The 20,338-nt window shown below is 36.8% G+C and overlaps 1 protein-coding gene across 1 annotated transcript in view; it reads left to right on the top strand.

Moving 5' to 3' along the window:
* Window positions 1–917: 917 nt before the first annotated feature.
* Window positions 918–20,338, top strand: part of ZNF385D (zinc finger protein 385D) — a 1,208,478-nt gene continuing 1,189,057 nt past the window's right edge. The window contains exon 1 of the mRNA XM_042955767.1: window positions 918–965. Coding sequence (XP_042811701.1) covers window positions 933–965 — 33 coding nt within the window. The 5' untranslated portion in view covers window positions 918–932. The remainder of the gene's footprint in view (window positions 966–20,338) is intronic.

Below are 20,338 nucleotides of genomic sequence, written 5' to 3'. Positions count from 1 at the left end.
CTAATTTCCAGAAAAGTTAGTATGCATGCTAGCAAAATAGTGGGTTTTTTTATTATTTTTCATGAATCTACACATGCATGCACTGCATATAATCTTTGTAACAGGAGGTGGAAGGAGAATGATTAAAAAAATTAAATGTCTGAAATGTCTGGGGTGTTGAGCAACAAATGAGTCCCACAGCTAACCTGCTTTCTGAAATAATCTCATGTAGTTAAGCAAGGCTCTAATTAATAGTTACAGATGTTTTTGATGTCTTTGAACTCTCTTTCAGAGACACAGTTACAGCCCATTAATAATGTACCTGTAGATAAAAATATTTTAGATAGTTATCTGTGTAGTGTGACAAGTTGGGGAAAGGGACAAATTGGTTTAAGAACTGATGCTGCGTTACATCTCCAGCTGTGACTCTAAGGCTAATCTCACACTTTATTACTGAAAAGAGAAGGGAAGTAATAGGGTTCACAAAAGGCTGCCACACAGGATGCCGATGGCCACAGAATCACCACCAATAGGCATCTGCCCTAACACTGCCCTGCAGCAGGTAGCAGGGGGATTAATGGGATAATGTATGTAGAGGGCTTTGATTCTTTGGGAGAAGTGGCTGTACAAACCCAAAGCTTTATATTATTGTTATGACTTTTCCTCTAACCTATGATTTTTCCACATTATGCAGGCTTGTCAGTTACCCACCTGTGCCCTGTTCATGCCACCATGATTTTATTTCTCATTTTTAAGGTTTATGATTCTAATTGAGAGACATTGATGTTTCCATATTCATCCTGGCAGATTAATACCCAGCAAGAAAGACCTGCTGTCAATGGGCATTTTGAATTATGTGTTTAAAATTGCTTTTGATAGCAAGGATGTCAAATTATGCGCTTCACTAAAACGGTTTTGTGCTTCTTTGCTAGGTATGTGATTGAAAATCGCAGATGTTTGATATCACATTTTACTGCATTTGTTTGGTAAGTGAAATCTTAAACATATTATACTTCTTTGAAATCCATCTTCTGATGCCATTTAGAGAACATTAAGAGAAAATTAAAAAAAAAAGACTTCATATCTCTGACATTTAGCTTCTAGAAAAGTCAACCTTTTAAGTCCCACTCTGTTTTGGAGTACTTGTTTAGGATGCAGAACATTCTAATGTCATAGCAGGAGCAGATGACAGAGTGGATCTGTATCATGCATTCGTGGGGAGTCCTTTGCCCCCTCAAGCACTCTTTTAGTGAAAAGGTTTACCAGATGATGAATCAGATCAGAAGCTCCCAATAGAACACACAGCATTTTTCTTTCTGGGGTTATTAATGATTTCAAAAATGAAAGTCTGCCTGTTTCTTGAGTTTCTTCTTCAAATGGCTAGAATGGTTCAGTGGATAATGGTCTTTGATGAAGAATGTTCCAGTGTTAATTTCTTACTACGGATTATTCACAGTTTTAGATGCAGATGTAACAGGCATACCTTTCACAGTTCTCTCCGCTTATGGAAAAGCAATAGGGACAAAGAAGTAAGAATGTATAAATACCTGGAACTGTCAGATCCGGATTCAAGGAACATACTTGAAATGTGAATTGCTCTGGGTCATAGTCTTCTGTATGCATTTTCCTCTCGAAACTCTTGATATCTCTGAGGCAGGGTTATTATCCCAACATCAAATGAGGAGAGAGGTGCTAATAGTAAGTGATCTACATCCACACAGTAATGAATGATGAAGCTTCAGTTCAAATTCTTAGATCTTCCAACTTAGAAATCTAGGACATTTAACAATGTAACATAGCTGTTAGAAAAACTGGTATTTAACACTGTATTCTGGCTGTTTATTTCTGTATAACCACCCCAGAATTCTGTGGCTTAAAACAACAGTAACAGTTTTGTTCATAATTCTCCAATTTGGGTTGAGTTAGTTTGGTGGGAACAACCTGTTTCTCCTCCATTCAGCATCACTTGAGCTTCAATCATCTAGACTCCTTCACTAACATGTCTCATGATGGGTTCTTGCTGCTGGCTGACATCTCAGCTAGGACTGTTAGCTGGGACACCTACACATGGCCTCTCTGACTCTATGACTTTGGAGAGTCAGTAGACACACACACACACACACACACACACACGTGTGCAGTTAGGGGGTGGGTCTCCATCTGGAAGGGAGTTACATCACCTTTCCTTCTAAACTAGCCTTGGAAGTCCACAGAGTCCCTTGTGTGACATTATTTTTTTATTAGAACTGAGTCACTGTGATAGAACCGTATTCAAGAGGAGAGGAATTAGACTTGACCTTTTGATGGAAGATACTGTGAATTGAATGTTTGTGATCTCTCAAAACTCCTATGTTGAGATCCTAACCCCCATTGCAATGGGTTTTGGAGATTGGGCCTTCAGGAGGTGATTTAATGAGCGAGGCTTTCATGAACGATTTTGCACTCTTATTAAAGAGGTGCCAGAGAGTTCTCTCACCCTTCTACCATGTGAGGACACAGTGAAAAGATGCTGCCTATGAACCAAGAAGCAGGCTTTCACTAGACACTGAATACGCCAGCCCCTTGATCTTGGATTTTCGAGGCTTTTTCTGCGGGTGTAGCATGTTTTAATTTTCAAATATTTAGATACATGGTACACAGCCCTTCATTTGTGTGCTTACTTTGGACTCCACATGCTAAATGTGAGCCTGATGTAAAACAAAACCACACCCAAGAGGAATCAAATGGAACCATTCTAGCCATAGAAGTTTAGGTTTATCACTAACTCTGTAGTAATGGGGAACTGAAGATTTGAGTCCTGCTGCATATTCTTTAGAATTTGTTAGAAATACTTCATACTTCAAACTTGTCCTCAATACAAAATAAATAATTCTCAATTAATGGTTTTTTAATGTGAATTCCCAAGGTAAATAACCCCTCTAGGTATTTGTATGCTTTCATGCTTTTGGATCACACCTGACTATTAAAGTTAGTATCTTAAATCTTGAAGTAGGGGAAACCAGACAAGTAAATTCATTGCAAAAAAAAAAAAAAACAAAAAAACAGTGCCTCCAAAAGGCACAATGATATTCCCGTGTCTGAATATCCTATGCTTTATAGTAATTTCTACCAAGTGTTTACTCATGCAATGATGGAGAGACCTGTCTACAATACTGCTTCTTACTGATTATGTGGAAACATTTTTCATATCAAAATTTCTTATAGTGTTCTTCAGTGAAAAGCCTACTTCATGATAACAAAGCAAAACAAAATGAAAACAAGTTTTCAGGAAATGCTTTGATAAGAAATTCTGAACGAATAGCTTCAAGCAGATACTTCTCTGACGTCTTGTGTGTTATCTTAAAAAATATTGAATATTTTTGATCTATCCAATAAAATAACTGTGGTTGATATATGTATATTGATATACATATGATATACATTGATATATCTATCAGTGTATGTACATGATATACATATGTGTATATATGGATACATATATGTTATGTATGTATATCAATATACATATGTATGTACATATGTATGTATATTGATATATATTGATATATAATTAAATATATTTATACTAAAATATATTTATATTTTATATTTATGTAAAAACATTTATATTTATAAAATGTATCTATATTTTATTATAGATGTATATTATATGATCTTCTATGTTAAATATATTTATTACATAAATATATTGGATATGTGACATGCATATAATAAATATATATTTATTATAATATATATATATATATATAAATAAATAAAATAATAAAATAGAAGTATTAGCTCAGGAGTTAGACTCAGGGTTAAATTCCATTTTTGCCATCTACCATTGTGAAGAGAAAGTTTCAAAGTCACTCTTTGCCTCAGTTTCCTACCTTGAAATAGAATAAATGTACTTACCTCATGGGTTTTTGAAAGAATTAAGTGAATTAATACAAGAAATTTTCTTTAAACATTACCTGGCACATGAATATTATATGCTTGATAAATAAAATATGTACTCAATATTATTATAGCTCAATAAATATTAGCTTTTAGCTATTACTGTGTAACAAGGCACTGCAAAACCTAGTGACTTAGAATAACAACCACCATTTCACTTTCTCACATAGTTTCTGTAGGCCATGGATTTGGGAAGGGTTCGGTTGATTGGTTCTGGTTTGAGGGGTTGTAGCTGAAACAATAAAGGGCTGGAGTAAACTGGGAGTTGACTGGACAGTTCTTTTCAAGAAGTCATGAGTTGTCCTTTTGTTCTCACGTGTGGGCTATTTTGGGCTTCCTCACAGCATGGCTGCTTCAGGGCAGTTAGCTTACAAGCATAGAGACTCAGGGCTCCAATTGTGATTATTCAGCAGCAAGGTGGAAACTAAATTGTCCTTCATTACCTGGTCTCCAAAGTCAGGCAGCATCACTTCCACTGTACTCTTTTTGTTGAACCTGTCACAAAAGCCCAGCTGGTTTCAAAGGGAAGGGTTATAAATTTTACCTTTCAATAGATAAAGTTGCATTGTAAAAGGATTATGTGGGTTAGGAGACACTATCTAGGCCATCTTTAGAAGACACAATCTGCCACAGCTATTACTATTATCTAGTGCTTTCTTGACAGTCACAAACCTCAAGAGGCTATAAACAATTGAAGAAACATAGTTCGAGCATATTTCTCTCATGAAATGAAATGAAAATTGCCTCAATAAGGCTATTGCCTGGTGCTAAGGAGCAGTCAACTCCGTGGAATTTTCTCACAAATGGAGATAATTCTATGTTGTTGTTGAAAGAAGATAACATAGTTTGTCGATATCAGATGCAAATGTGTCCTACTTCATATTCTGGTAATATTGGAGTCTAATGTGAATTATTGTTTAAAAGGAGAGTCATTTTTCCTTCTTAAGATGGTATGCTCTGGAAATGTCTTTGGACATTGTATTCATCTACAAAGAAGGAAATGGATTTTCTTCCAACATTAAAGACCCAAAACTATCATTTCTTCTGGATGCCAGACATTCAAGAAATCTGGCACTTTTAACCCAAGAAATCTCTCTATAGAATGAAGTTATTAGTTTTCCCAAAGTCAACTGAAGAATCTGAACACAGACATTATTCATGAATACTGAGCACAAAGAAATTTCTAGGGAAAAAATTTTCTATACATTGTCATGTCTTTCTAATTCTCCTCTTTCCAAGCTCAGATAAGTGATATAGTTTTGAGGCAGTAAAGGTTTATTAGTGCTCTGATAATTTTTGTTGCCAATAAGCTGTTGATGACTGTCAATATAAGAGCTTTACCCTTTCAGCATCATTTTTTCTTAATTAAAGACTATTGGGAAACAGTTGACCTTGAACAATATAGGTTTGAACTGTGCAGGTTCCAATTAGATTTTTTTCCATATAGACAGTACAGTACTGTAAATGTATTTTCTCTTCCTTATGATTTTCTTAATATTTTTTTCTCTAGTTTACCTTATAAAAATACAGTAGATAACATACAAAATATGTGTTAATTGGCTGTTCTGGTAAACAGTAGGCTATTAATAGTTAAGTTTTGTGGGAGTCAAAAGTTATACACTTAATTCTGACTGCACAGGAGGTTAGTCTCCCAACCTCCATGTTCAAGGATCAACTGTAGTTAAAACAGAAATGTGAAAAATAAGTATTCATGTAATGAAAATGCCTCAGAATCAAAGAAATGAGAAACTGCTCTGTGGGAAAAATAGTCTTCTGTGTCTCGTAAACTCTTGTCGTTATACAGTATGCTTAAATCAAAGGACGGAAGTAGTTGGTGACACATTCTTGTTGCTAGAGGAGAAATCTTCTAAATTTGAACTTAACAAAAAGAAAACACATATGTAAAAACTAAATCCGTTGATAGTCAGTAATAGCATATTTGTTTCCTCAAAAATGAATTATATGGATTGCAAAATGACATATACAACTGACTCTCATCATATTCAAATATAGAAAATGGCACACATGCACAAACACAAAGATTGCATAGAAAACTCTGGAGGACTAAAACATAGGAAGTTGAAATGTCCTCAGTAGATGCCTTTGGGAGAGGAAGTAGAATTGCAGTCATGAAAGAATCATGAAAGGGAAGTCTTCACTTTTCATTTTCCCGTATAAGTTGACCCTTTTGTGGGGGAGGGGTGTAAAAATATTATTCATGTTTTATTTTAAAAATAGTAAGAATTTTGTGTGTATTACAGCTTTGGTTTGTGTCAAGATCAGGGCATATTTGAGGCACCTGGGTGGCTCACTCACCTGGTTGAGCATTCCACTCTTGGTTTCACCTCAGGTCATGATCTCAAGATTTGATTCGTGAGTTTGAGCCCTGCGTTGAGCTACGTGCTTGGATTCTCTCTCATTCCATCCCTCTCTCTGCCCTCCTGTGCTCTCTCTCTGTCTCTGTCTCTCAAAATGAATAAAGAAACTTTTAAAAATCAGGGTATATTTGTTACTAGGTAAAGATGTCTATTTGGCATTTATTTCACAGGAGAACACAATACTATTTTAAAAGGGTAAAAGGATATAATTATTTCTAATTGGAATTCCACAACCAAAAGCAAAACAATGAAACCATTACTTCTCAGGCTATTTCCTTCTCCAAACTCCTTTGTTTTTCTTTTTCTTTCTTTCTTTCTTTCTTTCTTTCTTTCTTTCTTTCTTTCTTTCCTTCCTTTTTTCCTTCTTTCTTTCCTTCTTTCCTTCTTTCCTTCCTTCCTTTCTTTAAAATTCCGGTGTATCATTTATCTTTTCCTGTGTAAGAACAACTCTCCCCGCTCCTCCCACCCCAGATACTTAGTGGCTGATAATGATAATAAGTTATTTATTATCTGTGATGCATCTGTGAGTTGACTGGACAGTGTTCTGCTCCACATGGTATTAGCTGGGTCACTCACATGGCTGCATTTTGCTGGCACATGGGCTGGGTTGTGAGAAGGTAACTGCCTCACCAAGGTCTGTAGACCATGGTCACTTGAGTCTTTTCCCATGTCGTCTTTCTCCTCTTGGTATCTCATCTTGGAGAGGGCCTCTCCAATTGGCCTCTGTCTGTAGCAGGACAGCCTGTACTTCTTTACAGAGTGGCCACTGGGTTTTATGAAACAAGGTCAAGGCTGTCTGGGCTTTTAAGGGCTACTTTTGGGACTGCTCAAGGTTCCCTGGATTCCATTGGTCAAAACAAGTCACAGGACCAACCAGATTCAAGAAGGTGGCGGGGGATGGGTGGGGAATAAACCTCTTCTTGAAGGGAAGAATGGCTTGTGCACACAGGAAGCAGAAGAACAATTGATGATTGTCTTTGGAGCTATCTGCCACCTCCTCCATATCATCATTGCCTTGCATGAGCAAGCATCACTATGAATCCTGTGAGGGGTACTTTGATAGAAAACTTAAGTTCCTTAAGGTAGTTCTTGCTGTTGTAATAAATTCACCAAATCTTAGAGGCTTAAAACAATGAATTTATTTTTTGTTTACATAACAAGACCTGGTCAAGACAGCTTTTTATATACTTGGTAATTCAGGGATCCAGACTCCTTTGGTCTTACCACTTTTTCATCTTCAACATGTTTCCAAGTGAGCTGTGCTGGCAGGCAGTGATAGATGAAAAGATAAAGAACATGGAGATTCACACAGGCACGTTTTTATGGGCCGGGGCAGAAATGGTTCCCTTCATTTCTACTCACATTTCACTGGCTACAACTCAGTCACATGGCTGCACCTAGTCCCACAAGGGAGCCTGAGAAATATGGGCTGGTGGCTGTGTGTCCAAAAGAAGAGGAAAGGGGCTTGGCGATTAGCTAGCATTCTCTACCACAAACTACTTCCCTACCTCTAAACAAAGGAAAGAAAGAAAGAATAAACTTTTTTGTTTATTTTTATTTATTTTGAGAGAGAGAGAGAGAGAGAGAGAGAGAGGGAGAGAACGAACATGGAAAAGGGCAGGGAGAGAGAGAATCCCAAGCAGTCTCCACACTGCCAGAGTGGAGCCTGACATGGGGCTTGGACCCACAAGCTTTGAGATCATGACCTAAGCTGAAACCAAAAGTCAGATGCTCAACTGACTGAGCCACTCAGGCGCCCGAAGAAAGAACTTCTTTCTGGTTATCAGTCATATTTGCCTCAGCAGTGGGAGAAACTTGTTCTTTTATTGGAATTTTAAAATAAACTGAACATGCTTTTTGAATGTTACGAGGCAAGATGTCTGTGTTAGAGATCAGGGAGATTGGTACAACGGTGTTGAACTTGAAAGAAAGCTGAATAAATAGAAATCTGAGTTTACCAAACATAAATTAGGGCATAAATACAGGCAAAAAAAGAAGATTCTCTTGTTTGATTTATGTATTTATCCAGTGATTTTTAAATGTGCTTGTTGACAAAAATATATAGCTGTCACAATTTTATTTTGTGGAGAGTACAGGCGTAGGGCACAGCTGTCTGAGCAGCAGGCACCAGAGTAGGATTCCATGAGAAGAGACTTACTGAGGAAAGTGCCAGTGAGGGAATGTGTGAGATAACCAGAGGTACCCGAAGGGCTTTCACACTCTGGTGCAGGTCTGACCCCCCTGAGGGTGAGAGGGATAGAAAGAAAGGGAGGATAGAAGGAAGGAAGAAGGAAGGTATTAGACTGCAGTGCAGTTTTAAGAGTTTCAGCAAGGCCGACAGGGAGCCCTCTGGCCAAAGTACTCCCAGCAGTGAATTTGCAGGAATGGGTTCAGGCAGCGGCTGAAGTGTGGCCCCATCACAGACTCAGTGAGGGACTTCAGAATGCAGTACCCTGGGCTGTTGCTAATTACGCTCCTAAGTTGGAGATCTGAGAGGTGCATGTTCATGGTTGCCATAGTATGTCTTTATGCCTTTATTCCTGTGGCCCAATTAGAAATTAGAGAGTGGTATCAAAATAGCTATTTAGCAGTTATTACAAAAGACATTTATGTTCACTTACTCCTTATCTATTTCCTGACTGGACCAGAGCAATAGTTTCAAAAATTCTAGTCGGGCGTGATTAAATTAATTTTTGTTTTTAGCCTAGCAGCATGCTTCTATACTGTTGGTGCCATAGGAGAATGTCTGATGTTCACCTCACTTCAAAAGTACTAAGAGAAAAAACACCCTAAATTTGCATCTGTCCCTTTCCATTCTCTGCTTAACCACTGTCAACACCAGTATCCTATTTGATAGGAAAAGCCTCATTTCTCAGACTAAGCTTCAACTCTACCTTCCTTTGCCTCTTTCATATTTTTGTTGTTTGTTTCATCACAACAGGGTGCTGGCAGTAACATATATTCTCAAATATAAATGATAGTTTCTTACCAGAAATCATTAAAGGACATGGAAAATTAAGCTACATTTTGAGCAATGGCACATGTAAAAGTGCTCAGTGACTTTGGGCTAATATGCTGTTTTCTTTTGAATTGTTTTAGAACAGGCTATTGAGGAGGGAAAATTCAGAACGCTGTGTCCTTGAATTACAGTCTTATTCAATTTTATTTTAATTCACGCGATGCAAAAGAATTTGAAATTAAAAAATATAGCAAAGGTTTTGGTATGTCTTTTCAAATGGATATTTCTTTTTTTCCCCTTAAACTATTGGATGGATAGAGGTAATGATCATAATCCAATCTGATTAACAGATAAACCTCTGCAGCGATTTGGATCTTAAGCAAATATATAATTGATTATAGGGTAGACTTATGGTAAAACTGTACTGTAGAATCAGTTGGCTGCCTCTGTGTAACTGAGCTGCCTTTCCTAATTTAATGTATTGGTCTGTCACTCCATCATCCTTTATGCAGAAGAAAAGCACAGTGCACTTAGTAATCTTAGAGAATTTGAGGTAGATCAGTTTGCCTGCTATTATTACTTATCTTCCCAGTCATCTTTGTGCACATGACAGAGATGATAAATGGTTTTAGTAGGAACACATTGGCAGTAGGGGGAAAATAGCTCACTTAAAATGTCAAATGTAACAGCTATCTCTGTATGTGAAGACTAGTGTTCTCGTATAGGCTGAGAAGAAATGGAGAACACATCACTGATTCAGCATAAAGAATGCAAGATTCCATGAAAGTAGATGGGAAAGAAATGAACATAAAATGCAGTAGTGCTAAAACATATTATTTGATCATTCATTCATTCATTTGGCTTTTGCTATTCCAGGTGCCGGACAGATAGCAGAGAACACATAGAAAGATAAAGATTTCAGGGAGAAAAAAAATTGTATTCTTGATATCCAGGCATATATGGTTTCATCATAATATACACTTAAAAACTGAATTCCTGAAAAGTCAAGATGGTAATGACAACAACAGTGACCATTTTGAAGGTTCTGTGCTAAACATTTATGTAGATGATTTTGACAATGACTTTATTCAGTAAGGAGTTGTGGTTACTCTCATTTTACTGGCTGAAGAGATTGGAGCTTTGAGACATCTGAAGACATTTCCAGTTCCATTTGCTTTCAGAGAATGTCATGGCTATTGCTGCTGGTCTTCATTCTGAGTTAGAAAGAACGTGCCTTTGGTGAACTCTTACTCATGTTTATTTGAAGAGCCAATTCAAGTGTCTTCGGCACCTTGCTTTGGCCAGTCCTTAGTGTCCAGACCCCTATATTCAGATCTTCAGAGATTTCTCAGCAATGAATTGTCTTAGACTCAGTTAAGGAGCTCCGCCCCCTTCAGAACAGAACTCGGTAAATGTGGTGAGTTCTAGATAGACGCCACAGTTCTCATTTTGTCCAATCTGCATCTGTGGTATGCAGAGCTGCAAGTTCTGAGGCTCTGTAGGGAGTCATTTCTGGTTTCCCATCAAGATACCATTGGAAAAGAGAGGACAGAAAAGTGGGACGATGTCAATGCAGGAGTTCTATGCGGTGGAAGCATGGCTAGGACTTTGAAAGTAAAATATGTAAACAGAACTGTTTGAAGAAGACTACCAAGTGGCGCTGAACAAGTCACACATGGTATTTGGTTTTCTGCAGCTACGAAAACCAAGTCCAGTCTTTGAGAATCCCGGGGGTAAATGTTCACAGGGCGAACACAGAAATCCCTTTTACTTACATGATGAGAGCCCATTACCTGCTGCCTAAGGCTACGGTTACAGGGATGAAGGTTACTAAGGAGTACATCAGCCTTTTATTCATAGTTGATGTAAAAACAGCAACAGCAATAACCCATCATCACTTCTGAGTTAACATATTAAAGGGAAGAATATATGGAGATTTAGGGGAAAAATTGTATATATATATATATATATATATATATATATATATATATACATACATAGAGAGAGAGAGAGAGAGAGAATTTAATTATCATGTATGGATTTAAAATTTAAAAAAGAAGAGCAAAATGTGAGTAGGTATGTATATGTGAGCAGTATACATACTGAACCTATAAAGGAGTTTCTTTGCTTAGGGAATTAGAATTCAATACTGTTGGTGAGATGACAATAAAGGTTTTTACATATACATATGTGTTGATTGTGATTGTTTTAAGGATAAACTCTTGTACTCACTACATAATAAAAGAAAAAAAAATATATAAAATTATTTTACAAGTAAGATAGTAGCCCAAGATGTATTTAGTTTTGGGTGGTTAAATAATTTGCAGATTATGCATTTTGGCATCCTCCCCAGTGGTGGTTTTTTTCTTGTGAGCAGTTTTATTTTATATAGTAATTGTCGGGGGTTTTTAGTGCCATGATTGATAGCTTGGGGTAAAAAAAAGAAGTTGTTTCTGAATGACAGAAAGTAACATTAAATATGATGAAAACTTCTCTGAATATTAGTAAATAGGGTACCAGTGAAATGACATTTTGGAAAATATTTTGATTTCAAGTCAATTAAGGATAATGCTAATCTACATAAAATAAATGAATTACATTTTGATTATAAAAATTATTGCTCGATATGTCATTTAATGTATCTTGCCATATTTTATCTGAAATAAAATGCATCCAAGATGTAGGCTGGTAATTTCAGACATCTAATTAGTTTAAACACCTATTTGGCCATATAATGGTTGATTATTAGAGCATCTTTGAATGGCTCATTTAGCTGAGCACATTAATAGATACTCTAATTCCATTTCAAAGTGCCTGATGATAAGGAAATGGTGTAAGACAGATTCTGTGTTAGGTGTTCATTTTTTTTTAATGTTTATTTATTTTTGAGAGACAGAGAGAGAGAGAGAGAGATCAAGTGGGGGAGGGACAGAGAGAGAGGGAGACATAGAATGTAAAGCAGTCTCCAGGCTCTGAGCTGTGAGCACAGAGCAGACTTGGGGCTCAAACCCACGAACCATGAGATCATGACCTGACCTGAGCCGAAGCTGGATGCCTAACCAACTGAGCCACTCAGGTGCCCCTGGGTGTTCATTTTTTGAAAATCTGCAATTGTGGGAGACTTCTATGCTCTACAGCTGGTAGTCAGTTGGAGGATCACCTTCTATTTAGTGGGTATTGATTTGTCTGGATAAGTAGTATTAAAAGTTTCACTTTCTTCCTTCCATTAATAAAACATTAATAAATGTTTTCACAATTCTAGCGTTTGAACAGTGTAGAAAGTTTTGGTATTCTGAATAAAGTTATATGTGCCTTAGGAGGGTCATTTCATGTTTGCTTAAAATTCTTACAGAACAGTTTATGAAAACGTGGGAGAATGGAACTAATACCCCGACATTAATTTTCCTCTCCTGAAGTTGCTTAATGACCAGAAAGATTCCCAAACACTTAGAATTTGAGCTCGGGACTTTTGTTTTTTTGACACAACTATTTGTAAATATTTAAAAACAATAATTTTTTTTGCATGATTAATAAAGTATTCTTTGGGTTTCTACTATGATCAAGGCACTTTGTATTATATGGACATCCACAAAACAAAGAGATGTGGTTCAAACATTAATATTCTCTTGGAGATTATTAGTTAATTGGGTGTCTTTTATGTTTTCTCTTTAAATAGGTACATTTAAAATAATTTATAACTCAAGAATTAGTAAAATTAGGAACAAATTTTTAATTAATACCATTCTAGTCTTTTTCTTAATTGAACGGACTAATTTTCTTGATGAGTCTAATGTGAATGGGGGAGAACTTTTGGGAAAGCTGATTAGGTGTAAGATTAAAAATGTTTAGAGCTTTAATCTTAGATCCTGCAGTGGCTATAAGTAGTAACCATCATGCATCGTAAAATGGTAATACAAACTGATTGATGAATTATAGTTTCAGGTATGTTCAGACATACAACAATGGAAATTGCCAAGGCATGTGAAAGCATTACTATTCTGTAATTTTGTGCCTCATTCTTTTAAGGATATTTTATTATTTTTCAAGGTTATGTTTTTGAGAGAGATCTGAATATAACATAAATGAGACGTGTAGATGGGTACTGTAACCAGAGAGGCAAGGATTGAGTTGGGACTGAAAAGAGATTAGGCACAACTATAGGATTTTGTTCAGTTTGATGTCTCCTTTGCTCTCTCTTTCTGATCAGATGCTTTGGGCCCTCAGTGATATTCTGAAAAAAACACGATTCCCAAAAATTGGCCACTATAACTCATGTGGACAGAGAACCAATGACAAATGTTAAAAGTCTCCAAAAGGGTAATTGAAAGAAGAAAAGATGTAAAGATAGGAAGCAAGATACAGAGAGATTAAGATCCTGGAATTTGGAGCCATATATACTCATTTCTTAGCTTTATCATTTATAAACGTGACCTTGGCTAACTTATTTAACCTCTTTGAACTTGGTTTTATTATTTGTAATCTGTGGCTAATAATAGTAATGACTTTATTGTGAGGATTAAATTAAATAATCCAGAGACTGTGTAGCACATAGTAATCACTAGATATATGTAAAATGTTATTACTATTTATTATTATGTACTTAAAGGATGGCAGAAGAATAAGGGAAGGCTGGTAAAAGCAGGAAGAAGAAGGGAAATTGAAATGAGAGGTAGCGGGGCGCCTGGCTGGCTCAGTCGGTTAAGTGTCCGACTTCAGCTCAGGTCACGCTCTCGCGGTCGGTGAGTTGGAGCCCAGTGTCGGGCTCTGTGCTGACCGCTCAGAGCCTGGAGCCTGTTTCGGATTCTGTGTCTCCCTCTCTCTCTGACCCTCCCCTGTTCATGCTCTGTCTCTCTCTGTCTCAAAAATAAGTAAACGTTAAAAAAAAAAAAAAAAAGAAATGCGAGGTAGCACTATATACCTTGGAGCCATTTTTGAAAGTGTAGTCAGGTTAGAAAGTTATTATTGACTCCTTGCTGTTCCATAGGAATTGTTTTGTAAGCAATACTTAGAGTGTTTGTCCTGTGGGGCTTAAGGTTATTAATGGATTTCACTGCCTGTCGCCTGTTCTTTTGTACTAAAGAGCTCTTGAGGCATAAATGGCTTCTCTGCCCTTGTGCCATGGATATAGATCTTTGTCTATTTCATTGATAATGGGAATCAGGATCCCCAGAGGAGTAGATATTTTGACATAAGGAAGACTGAGGGGGAATATTTGGGGACAGTTCACTGCAGCTTTAATTAAAGATTTTTGAAAAAAATTCCAAAAGCATGCTCTAGGATAGATCTAAGGAGAAGGAAGAGAGAAAGCAGATCTGAAGACGGACTACCTGATAAGGGGGAAGGCCATGGCCCTTGACAAGGACAAGATGAAAGAAGAGGAAATAAGATAGTGGAGCTGAGACAGAGGAAGTTGATTATGTATTATATTTGGACGTCAGAGAAGATTTTTCTTTACAGTGTCCAAAGGCCAGTACCTTATTTTTAAAATTTAAATCAACCTTTAATTTTAGAATAGTTGTGGATTTACAGAAAAGTTGCAGATGTGAAACAGGGGGTTCCCATACACTCCTCACTGAGCCTTCCCTATTGTTTGCATGTTACATTACTATGCAACCTTTGTCACGACTAAGAAACCAATATTGGTACATTACTGTTAACAACACTTGTGTTCAGATATCACTAGTCTGTTTTCTGCTCCAGGATCCCGTACAGGATGTCACATTACATTTACTTGTCATATCTCCTGAGACTCCTCTGGTCTGTGCCAGTTTCTCAGAGTTTCTTGGTTTTGAGGACTTTCACAATTTTGAGGGGGTATTGGTCAGGCATTTTGTAATCTCCTTCAGTGGGGATTTATTTGAAGTTTTTCTCCTGATTAGACTGGGGTTATATGTTTTGGGGAGGAAAATCATGAGGTAAACTGGTACTCTCATCACATCCTGTCGAGGAGACATGCTATCAACATGACTTACCATGGAGGATGTTGACCTTGCTCACCTGGCTGACGTAGTGTTTGTTAGGTTTCTACGCTGTAGAGTTTTCTTTCCCCTTTCCATAGGTGAGCCCTTATGCTCCACCTCCATGAGGGCAGAGTATATACATAAATTATTTAGAATAGTTGATTATAAGAGATTTGTCTCTCCTCTATTTTATTTTATTCAATCATTTCTTTAAATCAGCATAGACTTAGGGATATTTATTTTATACTTTAGGTTATAATGCAGGGCTTAGTTATTTATTTTGTTGTTCAAATTTTTCCAGTTTGGCCACTGGGAGGTGTTTCAGTTGGCCGCTGTGTTCTTTTGACATGCCCTATGTTGCTGTTTTTTTTTTTTTGTTTGTTTGTTTGTTTGTTTGTTTTAACATTTCCTTACCTTCTAGTACTACAAGATGCTCCAGGATTATCATTTTTATTTCACGCTCCAGCCCTGGAATCAGTCATTTCTCCGAAGAACCCTGTGCCTTTCATTGAAGGCACATGTTGTGAGAAACAACTTTGTTGACTAGAGTAAAATGTTTATGTGAAGTTAATTTTGTCTTTAGTCTTGTAGTTTCTGGTCAAAGTATCATTCTCTAAAGTTACTTAGATTAGCACTTTTTACCCATTCTCTTCAGTGAGGTTATGTATATGTGTGTGTATGTGTGTGTGTGTGTGTGTGTGTGTGTGTGTGTGTGTGTGTATATGTGTGTGTGTGTGTGTATGTATGTATGTATGTATGTATATGTATATATATATGTATATATATGTATATATGTATTCTTTTGTCACAGTCTGCATTCCATGTTAGGATCCTCCAATTCCCTGAGTTTTAAGAAAATTTGCATACATTGCATTTGCATACATTGCATACATTGGCTCTCTGTGTTACAAATTTCTGCAGGTTTTTGATGTATGCACGGTGTTATATATCTAGCATATAGATGAGTTCTGCCAGCCCTAAAAAATTCTTTGTGTTTTCCCTGGTCAAATAGGCCTCCCTTCCCAAACTTCTGGCCACTACTGATCTGTTTTCTATCCCTATAGTGGTGAGAGAGGGCATTGCTGCCTTGTTCCTGATCTTAAGGGAAAGGATCTAGCCTCTCACAATTAAGTATGATATTAGTTCTGGGTTAATTATGTATGTATGCATGTACAGGAGGCCCACAGAGATATGAAACTCGAAGTAACCAGAGAAGGAAGCTTTTATACCTTTAAGGCAAAGAAACAATAAGTTTGCGAAGAATTGACAAGACAAAGGAGTTTGGGCTAGGAGTGGTAAGATGGTGAAGAAGTAACAAGATACATTTATATAGCCTTCTTCTCCCTGAATTACCTGTCTTTAGTGATAAGGATGTCTTCTACTCTCCTGGTACAGGGAGGGTAAGTTTCACATGGGAGACTTATCTCCTGCTTTCAGTGTGAGGAAGAAGGGGCAAAGCATCCTTGGTCTGGCTGTTTCTCAAGTACCTTTAATTTGAAATAATCAATATGCCAAAATGGCATGTTTTGGGGTGACATATTTTAAATTTTTTTATTGTTTATTATTTTTGAGAGAGAGAGAGAGAGCGCACAAGCAGGGAAGGGGCAGAGAGAGAGGGAGATACAGAATCGGAAGCAGGCTCCGGGTTCTGAAAGCTCAGGACAGAGCCTGACGTGGGGCTTGAACTCAGAGACTACGAGATCATGACCTGAGCTGTAGTTGGCTGCCCAAACGACTGAGCCACCCAGGCGCCCCTGGGGTGACATTTTAACCCCCTACACTGATTTGTGTTAAATGGCCTTCTATGGTGGGCTCTCTGACTCACAGATTTCACATGACTTCTAACCTTATTTCAAATGGTGCCAATGAGATTTTGGATCAGATCTGTATAGTTTCTTTGAATATGTTTTCTCAAATACTTAGAGTTCAATGAACTTAAATTTGAAGTCATTTTTACAGATAATTAAAAAAAAGTTTCATCCAAGTTTGTTTTCCATTGTGCCTTCCTCTTCTCCAGTCAACTTATTTGAAGTTGAGCAAAATGTATATCAGTTGTCCATTTTCCTCCTTAATGCAGTGCTTATAGGCTGTTTATCTGGAAAGAAGAGACAGATGTCACCCAGGGTGGCCTCTGCTATTTCACTTGTAGCTTCTGGTCATGTCCCCATTCCTTGATTTCAAGCAGCAATGGCTTAGTTTAGGGTTTCCATTGTGTGACCTATATCATGGGTACACCTTTAATTCCTTGAGTTTTATTTTTTTTATGTTACAAAAGCCAATTTCCTTTGAAAATGATGACTCTGTTTTCTCAAGATTGTCTCTGCTACTGAATTAATAACGTTTACAAGCTTTCCATTTGATTTCCTTTCTGGAAGAGTCCAACATGCTTATCTCCTTAGAAATAGTACTTGGAGCTCCAAAGACATTTCTTTGACTGGTGTTTCCTTTGAACTTAAAGAATTTTTTTTCTCAAAAATATCTTCCAGTTAAATAATGGCAATGTCTCTGAATATTAATTAGTTTTCACAATTCTGTTATATCTCATCATTACATGTACATTTTAGTGTTGTATTGCATATATTTTGAGGTATGACTTATATAGGGAAAATAACTAATAATATATTAAGTATTACATGTTCAGTCCCTCTCATAAAATTTTATGTTGAGCCAGCAAAAAAGACATGTATTGTCATATTATTTTAATGTTAATGGGGTGGTATGGTGAAAATAACAAAATCTATTTTAATATGGAGGGTCTGTTCATACTGAGTAACTTCATAATGTACAACAATATTTCACATAAATATATAATTCTTTAATTTAGAATTTACAAGTTAATTATTTTTTTAAACGGTGCCTGTGTAGTTTGGGTAAGTCTTTTGTTATCCAATTGAAATTGAGATTTTTTTTCTGTAGTTGATTTATATAGCTCAGATATTGGCTGTAGAAAGAGCTGAATCAGATGAGCCCAAATACCAAATCAGATGAGCTCAAGTACCAAATTTTCCATGCTACAGTGCAGTATTTTTAAACCTGCTTACAGATGACCAATAAAACATTACCTTGCTTCCATTTTGAAATCACTAGTTTTTCCTGATATTGCTCCATTTTGCTCCATTTCAAGATCATTTTAGTGTATAAAAATTTAGTTTCGTTCTACTGTGCATGATGTAGGTATTTGGTGCCCTGGAGGATATTTTTTTAAATTAGCATTTCATTTTTAGCAGATCCAAAATAAAACAATTAAAGTCTTCTCCTTGATGTTCGGAATGAGCTGGCATGAGACAAAAACAAAAGAAGGTTGGCCGGCGTCATTGCTGCATTTGAAAGCCTCATCTGAACACGCTTTTATAGGCTCTTGGCTACTCTGTACTACTGGCTGGGAACCACTCTGGCAATTATCAAAGTTGTGAATTAGAAATTATGCAAAGCTCTCTCAGACAATCTAGGACACCAATGTACTTTATTTTTAACAAATGACACATAAGTGTAAATTATTTATGATAAATCTTCACATTACACTAGTAGGTGTCTCCTGTACCTTTATTAGGACATCTCAGTACTGTGAAATTTCCTTTCAGTTGGTTATATTTAATTCTGCTGATGTCTGGCATGAGAATGTCTGCTTTTATTATAATTATTAGGCTTTATTTTAACTTGCTAGAAGGGGTTTAGACAAGTAAAACAGTACATGTTTTACATTGCTCAGGGAGTTGTTAGGTTACTTCTAAAATACTTTCTTAAAAAAAGTATTGGAAATGAAAATAATTGCAAAATAGTTTTTAAAAAAGTATCATAAAATAGCAAATGTGGGGTTCATTTTGAAAGGTACACTAATTGATGGAAAATAATATATTCTTTTAAAATAAATTATCTGTCATCTATATATATGACTGTTTTTATAATGACTATCACTGTTGGATTTGGCATTTTGGTCAGTTGCTATTTTGGCACCAAGAAATAATTAGGAAGAGGGAATGATATCTTATTTAAGCATCATTCTATTCTGGGATCTTGCCTGTTGAAATCTGAATGTATCAATTTCTGTTTACTATCTAATGTATAAATTTCATTTCAGAATTGCTGTCGTATTGTTGTTTCTTTTAAAGCTCTGAGCATATCTCTTCCTTGATCAAAGACTTGCTTTCCATGTCCCTCATTGCACATAGAATAAAGTTCAAAACCCTTACCCCTGGCCCTTTAACACCTTGGATCCTAACTCATGGCCTGTTTTCTGCTCAGACTACTCTGTCTGCTTGGAATGCTTTTACCCATCTCTGTATGTTCAAATTTTATCTATCTCTTTAGGGATCCATTTAAATGCAAACCTTCCATTATGGTCTCTTTCAATCTCAGCACTGGACTCAAGACTCCACTTGCTCTTCTAGGCACTTTACATATGTGACACAGATATTTTAAATACATTAGACTGTTGAATTTCATTTCTTCTTCAATCATGTTGGCTTGTAGTCTTCCATTTCAAGGCTGAGCCATGAGCCCGTGGTGCCACTGGTACAGAACCCAAGTATTGGCCCGATTTAAACCTCAAAGGTGACTTCTTGTACTGATACAATGGTCTTTAAATCCAAGCCTTGTGGAGATTACTTAATTTCAAAGATCCTCTTTTACCTAATCAAGAGCCATGTCTGGGCCTCCAAATCATGGAGGCTTTTCATGTTAGGGTTTTTCATATGAGGGAACTCTTGATGTGATATAGGAGAGAAAAGCTTATCTCATTTGTTTGGGGGCATAAAGATGAAAGGTGGGAGGAGAGACAGAACATAAGTAAGAAATAGGCATTTATATTTTTCTGCCTTTCAGGGTAGAACCCAGAGGTTGGAAATATCCACATAATTATGAAGGAGCATGAAAAATTAGGGGAAGAGTCTAGTGGTATGTTTCCTTAATAAGCCTCTAGGAAAGGCTCCATTCTCAGCATCGCATAGTCTAGATGAAATGACATGGACAGAGAAAAAAGGCTTCCTAGATGAGACAGAAGAAGCCCTCCTGCCTTCCCATGGTCTTTGGGGTACACAGAGGATTCATGGGTTTAGAGGAAGAAACAGGTGTGGAGAGGCTACCAAAGGCAGGAACCTCTGAGCAGAAGAAAATGGCGGGGACAA

The sequence above is a fragment of the Panthera leo genome, chromosome C2, assembly GCF_018350215.1.
Source record: "Panthera leo isolate Ple1 chromosome C2, P.leo_Ple1_pat1.1, whole genome shotgun sequence".
NCBI lineage: Eukaryota > Metazoa > Chordata > Mammalia > Carnivora > Felidae > Panthera > Panthera leo.
The sequence above is the reverse complement of the archived record's forward strand: the minus strand, read 5'-3'. Positions and strand labels throughout refer to the sequence as shown.